We start from the raw sequence: 6,830 nt of genomic DNA on the forward strand, positions 1-6,830 counted from the left end.
GCCATCCGTCCTCTTAGTAATGTTTCTTTACAGATGCACCAAAAAGTCAAATTAGAACTAGGTACTCCTTTTGACTCATATTTCACGCATTTAGGGACCAACCATTCAGCAATTACTATAATTGATTTAAGATGCCGTTTTTTTAAACAATGCCAACATGAGTCCATGTGAGGTCACTGTTGAGCCTTAACATGGAGCAAAATATTGAGTCTTTCCATTTCCATCATTTGGTTTACATCCATTGTTGTAACGTTCACCGTCATCCACAGAATATCAGCACCAGGAAATGTGATTTCTATGTAGCTGTGACACATTTTATTTTGGAAGAGAATTCAACTCAAGCACTACATCACACAATGAGCTACATTATAACTCCAACTAAACACATGCAAACATTATTTCAATGCTGTGATGGCAGGAGTAATAATGCTATCAAAAACATTCAACACTTAATGAAATGCATATCTGAATCTATGGACTGAAAGTAAATAAATTATTGAAACAAAACTGCCTGAAACTCATTTGCAAGAAGACAAACATTCAAATCGCACAGGTTCACTTGTATAAAAACTTATTACAGAGAATCTAGTACATTGACATGATTTGGATGGAGGTTGCTTTTGTCACCAAGCTTTGAATACAAACACATTTCGATCTTAAAAGACATTCAAGTATCGGGAAAAGATAAATGTAATCTAGAATCATTAATAACCATCTGCATACTCAAACTTTAATAAATATTAATGAAAAAAACATAATTTTTCATTTCAATTGACACTCTCAGAGAGCCATTTGTTTAACATTGTATTGTATAAAAGAGTTGTAAAATTGCACGCCATCACACTGAAAGTTTAAAACTTTTTTTTTCCAGGCACGAGTGCCAACGTTTTGGAATCTCTCATTCGACACAAACCATGAGTATGTGAGTACATGTAGGCTACCTATCATAAAGTGTCTGGTGAGCTCATTGTATATATGAGGTGTATGTATGCATGTATGAATGTATGTATGAATGATTCTGAAATGTGAAGCCAATACTAAAAAAAAACATTATTATTAATATTACTATGATCCTTATTATTATTATTACTACTATTATTATTATCAATTCCATTTGTTACTATTTATACTGCTACAGAGTGAGATACAATGCTGGCCTGCCATCAGTTACCTCGAATAATTTACCGGTAAGTTAAAAAATGCAGTCTGCACTGTGACAGTCATTAGCACCGTTTGAGCGTCTTGGTCGTGCCTTTCAAGACAATATGAGGTAATCCAAGTGCCAATTTATCACAGGGCCAGTACTGCAGTCCAGGCAATGAGTAGGGGATCTCGTAGTTGGCATCAAGGTAGGCTATCAGCGTACTCCCATATGCCACAGCGATGACGATCAAAATGTGCCTGAGGGATAGTCCAAGTGGATCAGAAACTCAGGGTTTACAATACATGAGGCACACAGAACACAAACTTACCAGATACTGTGCAAATAACAGAAGTTTATCCTCTGCCAAAACCCACAGCCAAAGCGATCACTAATCCAACAGGAGATAGCCAGAATCCACAAAGCCACTGACCATTTGGCCAGTCTCAAAGCCTTCTGGTCAGTACAGCTAAATAAATAGGATCAGAGAAAATTACATCACTAGCAATTAGTTAAAGTGTGTAAATGCTCAGAAATACCAAGACAAACAGTCTGTGAGGCTCATGTTTACTCCAGAGCATAATTGAGCAATTTTAAGAAACAATACATATGTGCCTCCTGGGAGCTATGAAAATCATGAAATAGTCAAAGGGTAAGTGCTTTGATTTTGTGGTGGCGCCATTGCTTTTCTGGCCAAAATCTTGTCTCGTTCTGTGGAAAGTAATCTGGAAGTAATATGTATTGTACCTTATTGGCCTGAATATAAGACAGCCCTGATTATAAGACGACCCCCTTTTTTCAAGACTCAAGTTTGAAAAAAAGACTTTTTGAACGCCAAATTAATTTTTATACAGAAAATAATTACAGTACATCTGAAACCAATGATTATAACAATATATTTGATTAAAAAAGCACGTTATTTGGCCTCATTCAAATCGAAAGTGCAATCACATTCGTAAATGAATGGCTTCTGGTTTTTTAAATGTAATTTACATCGTAACTTCTCCTCAGCTGCCAGTTAACGTGGCCGATCTTCGACCCACTTTTCTCCAGGATGTTGCTACGTTTCTCCATTTTCTGTTATCTCTGCTATTATTTTCTTCCCTTTTCTTTCTTAACGCTATTTTTTATTTTTCTTCTTCATGCTACCGCTATTTTTATTTTTATTCTTCGTGGCAAAAAAAAGGTAGAGCATAATGCGATTGATTCTGAGGATGTTTTCTATTTGACAAGATTGAACGATGGCCAGCGTAGAAAAGAAAGACAAGGGGTGGGGGAGTCAAGTTCAGCATTCACTTCAATGATATCTGGCACCATCTAGCGTCGTGACGACACCCACTTTTTCAGTCTTATTTCAATGCAAATATCACTGTCTTATATTCGGGCCAATATGGTATTTAATGAATAGAGATCAACCGTCCTAAAATAGAAGTCATTTGACAAGTCTGAATGTGAACCAACCGCGCTCCACTTTCATCTAAACTAAATCAAAATTTTCCATACCAGGCCAGTTGACCCACAGTATGTCCCTTCTGTCACTTTTTGTCACTCTAAACCTGTCGCAGAAAACTGGGAAAACCACGCCACGTTGAATGTATCAGTCGGAATGAGACACACTAACGAACAACAACACTAAATTGATTGTTGGGCTGCTAGGATCTGCTGTATTTCTTGCCATTCTGCTTTTGCCTGCAGTATGCAGATCAGTCTGATGGCACTCTTGTAATTGCTTAAATGTATTTGTGTTATAATGTCACTCCAAATTTCAGCGACAAATTAACAGTTTTTTTTAACATACTTTGAATGTTGAAGCAAAAAGAGTGGTATTTAATGTCAAAATACAGTAAATCACAACCACGTTAAAGAACCAATTTTATTGTGACCCGCTTTTATTCCTTCCATCCATAATCTGAACTGTTTATCATTACAACTGTTGCGGGCATGCTGGAACCTATCCCAGCTGTCTTGAGGCAGTAGGCGGAGTACACCCTAAACTGGTTGCCAGCCAACGACTTATTTTTTGTCTCTGTGATATCAAGTCGTTTTTATAAATGCGAATCTGTGCATCCATGCATAACTCAATGTTGCTCTGCTCATTTCGCACATCGCCACGACTTCCTACTTTTACCAAGTTCTGTTAGAAACGTTATCCTTCTATTCATTATCTGTAAACTTGTCCTCATTAAAGTAACTGTTGAGCTGATTTTGGGTCATACGTGGGGTCCATGCTCAACTGGTTGCCAGTCAGTGGTAGCTCTTAACTTAATTGTTATTCTGAACCCTGGATGACCAAGTACTAGAAATAGCACCTTGTAGTAACTGGTTTTGATGATGAAAAAGTCTCAATAGGGAGTAGAGTACCTTATTACGGTACTATAAAACTTACCCAACCACAGGGGAAGCAGAAAAAGTCATACTTCATACAAGAAAAGCTGTGATTTCAAAATTGAATCTGTAATTAGCCCCCTACCATCTCATCTCAATCGCCAGAATGTAGAGCATGTGCAGACCGAAGCAGTTGAGCGCATAGGCATTGACAGTCGGTTTGACAAAGGAGGACACTGAAGTGGCGACAGTAAGCACCAGGATGAGCCTTGAGAAGGTGGACCTATTCATGACACATAGGGAAGTCTTCAAGGAAAAAAAAAAGTACAGGCATGCAAAATAGTTTCAGGCATCGTTTAAAAATGCATTCACCTTTTCAAGCTATCTGAGGGTTAATTATTATGAAAGGTTAAGGCAGAGCTTCATTGTAATAGGCCTTTTTTGTCAGTTTGTGTTTCAGGTGGTAAAGCTGTATTGTGTCTTGTTGACAGTGACTCCTGTTGGAGCTGTCAGACAGGCTCCTCCGCCAGCACAGGTTAGGTTTCAGAGCGACGTGTGTGTATAATGAATGAATAGCTTTTCCTTTGATCAGAAGGCATTAGAGCGAGCAAGCCTAATCTACCTCCTGAATGATCACACAGATTGTAATACACTAGCTGCTGGGTTGTTGTTGCTTTACCTGTCCTTTATAAAAGAAGGGAACAACCTTCGTGGGAACCATACGGCGTATCCCACCGCCAACACCCACAAGATTGACAACTCATCCAGCATCTGGCCAACAAAACTGAGAGTCATGTGGAAATAGGCAGAGAAGATACCTGAGAGGAGGAAAACCCTAGTCAGCAAAAAGCCTCATTTGACCTGCTCACATCACATAGAAATTATGATTTTAGGAGTATCAAAGACAAGACATCATAATCAGTGATTAGATTTATAGATTATCAGAAGAATTCTGTCGGCTGAGTGGAAAATATTGTTTAATCGTGTCTGAAACTAGAGTGCTACCTCGAGAGTGAGGCTCTGCCGTTTCAGTGACAAAAAGAGATGGAGAAAAAAATGAGGAAAGCTGAGCGAAGCCTCGTACAAGTCATCTTAACCGATATTTAAAATGCGAAAGACCCTGCATGAAAAAAAAAAGACTACAAAATAAATCGCCGTGTGTTGTCATGGCTCCCGAGCACACACTTAAGGATACCTCCGGCGAAAAAAATTACGAATGCCGTCGCCTAAACATATTGGTCGAGTGCAGTGGTAAAACTGAATTATGAGAGGCGGCATGTTGCCACACGTCCACTCAGAAAAAAAAAAAACAAGGAACGGAGTACTACTTGGAGTAGTAGTCGTCATGTAGAAGTAGAAGAAGCCGTAGGCTAACTCGTTGCATATCTTATAACTAATGTACATTGTGGAGCAAACCCTCCTCCTTGTCATTTCTATTGTGATGAATGACGGGACTTGGGTTATACAAGCACTCATCTCAAACAGACACTCTTCCATTTTTTAACTACAGCAACAGCACATACATCAGGTCACTTCGGGGCATCGGACCATGCTCAGTATTGACCATACTCAAAGGGATTTTTGATCATAAATATTGATTGATAGGTTTAACAATTCGGATCGTCAGCCGAGACTTTTTTTCTGAGCAGATCAGGTCAACAGGGAATTTAATTCAGGATTCATGTAAGACAAATGACTTACCCACAAATAACATCATGACCCAGACGAGATGGATTGCCAAGTTCCTCTCTTTGGCGTAAGGGTGAAGAAGGTAGAGCATGATGGGAGATATAAGGAAAAAAATGAAGCTGCTCATCTATGAGGGGGGAAAAAAGCTTTTCAGCATTGAATACAACCAAGCCCACCAGGATTTAGATTGTCAATAATAAGCGATGAAGAATCTCTATAAAGTATCTCACAGTGTTGAAGAACTCCACCACATGTTCAGAATGTTTGTAGTTGTCTTCACACCAATCAATCTCTGAGCTCTCATAGGAGAAAACTCCTGCCATCCTTTCACTTGAGTAGAACCCTGACGGACAGAAACTCAGATGAACAAAAACCTGAGCAATGGTCAGCTGCACGCGCGCACACACGCACACGCGCACACGCACGGACGCACGGACGCACGCACACACGCGCACGCGCACACGCACACGCACACACACACACACACACACACACACACACACACACACAATCACACACAGACACACACACACACACACACACAGGTGGACTGGTGGAGTCATTGTTGGTGGTTTATGGAAATTGACCCTCCCTTCATGCCCCTGGATTCAAATATGCATTTGCTTAGTTTCACAAAGCCTTTGTGTACTGCACTGAATGAAAACGCTGCTAACACTCCCATTATCAAAGACACAAAATGGTATCGGGAGGATTTAACCTATTTTTGAACCACAAATAACTATCAAATAAAGCAAATGGAGGTTATAGCAATATACATAAAGTATTCTTATCTTGAGATGAAAGAAAAAAAACGTGGAAGAACCACTGTTCATCGCATTTTCACACTCAGTATCGTTCCGTAAGAAAGTCAAAATGATGGAAAATTAGATCAGATCTGATTACAATAGATATACATTTTTCTATTACTACTACTTTGTATCTACTGTATCTTGCTACAGACTGCCAGACCTTCCTGTCAAGATGGATAAACTCAAGTTTCTGGTTTCCATATCTTAGTTTACAGTGGCAGAACCCATGCAAAACATCTCTTGTAACATGGACAGTGTTGGGAATATTTCACCTACCTCCCATGCCCAACTTCTTGTTTCCAGTGCATCCAGTTTAGAAGTGCTGCAAGGTTCCAGGTGACTCAACAGGTGAATTTCGACAGGGTGGAGCATCAAAACGCTGGCAATCCTGTCGCACCAGACTGTGACATCACTGACGAGCATGTGCCGCATTTTAATGGGGCTAGACAATCCATATGGAAGGACCAAGCAGCACCCCCCCCCCCCCCCTTTAAGGTTTCTTTGCTGGACAGCATTATGAAGTAAATCACAAATGAGACGAGTAACAGGTGCAGTAGCACATCTCTGTGTAATTCTTCGTGAGGTAAGGAGGATTAACCGGTCCATCTGCCTGTTCCTCTGTTTGAGCATGTGTGTGTGTGTGTGTGTGTGTGTGTGTGTGTGTGTGTGTGTGTGTGTGTGTGTGTGTGTGTGTGTGTGTGTGTATTCCTCATGTAATGGGGACATATATTTATTTTTGTTACATAGCAATTTGAATATTTAAACACAACACATTTGTTTTTGCTCTCATTTTTCATGAGCTGAGCCTGAACTCAAGGACCGAAGACTTTCCCTTTGGACACAAAAGGCCTATTACTCTCAAATAT

The 6,830-nt window shown here is 39.8% G+C and overlaps 1 protein-coding gene across 1 annotated transcript; it reads right to left on the reverse strand.

Moving 5' to 3' along the window:
• Positions 1 to 289: 289 nt before the first annotated feature.
• On the reverse strand, positions 290 to 6,523 carry acer1 (alkaline ceramidase 1). Its single transcript, XM_052074330.1, has 7 exons — positions 6,241 to 6,523; positions 5,386 to 5,498; positions 5,168 to 5,282; positions 4,146 to 4,284; positions 3,612 to 3,749; positions 1,473 to 1,610; positions 290 to 1,401 (listed from the first exon to the last, which is right to left on the reverse strand). The coding sequence occupies exons 1-7, from the start codon at positions 6,245 to 6,247 to the stop codon at positions 1,224 to 1,226; spliced, it is 828 nt and encodes a 275-aa protein (XP_051930290.1). The 5' UTR covers positions 6,248 to 6,523; the 3' UTR covers positions 290 to 1,223.
• Positions 6,524 to 6,830: the final 307 nt, after the last annotated feature.

Source organism: Hippocampus zosterae, chromosome 8 (assembly GCF_025434085.1).
Source record: "Hippocampus zosterae strain Florida chromosome 8, ASM2543408v3, whole genome shotgun sequence".
Classification (NCBI taxonomy): Eukaryota; Metazoa; Chordata; class Actinopteri; order Syngnathiformes; family Syngnathidae; genus Hippocampus; species Hippocampus zosterae.

Bases quoted from the DNA above. Each gene is read 5' to 3' on its own strand.
- acer1 (XM_052074330.1), bottom strand. The intron at 1,611-3,611 runs GTAGGGGGCTAA...CTATTTATTTAG, and splicing joins CTGGCGATTGAGATGAGATG to CTGTACTGACCAGAAGGCTT. The intron at 1,402-1,472 runs GTAAGTTTGTGT...ACTATCCCTCAG, and splicing joins TGTTATTTGCACAGTATCTG to GCACATTTTGATCGTCATCG.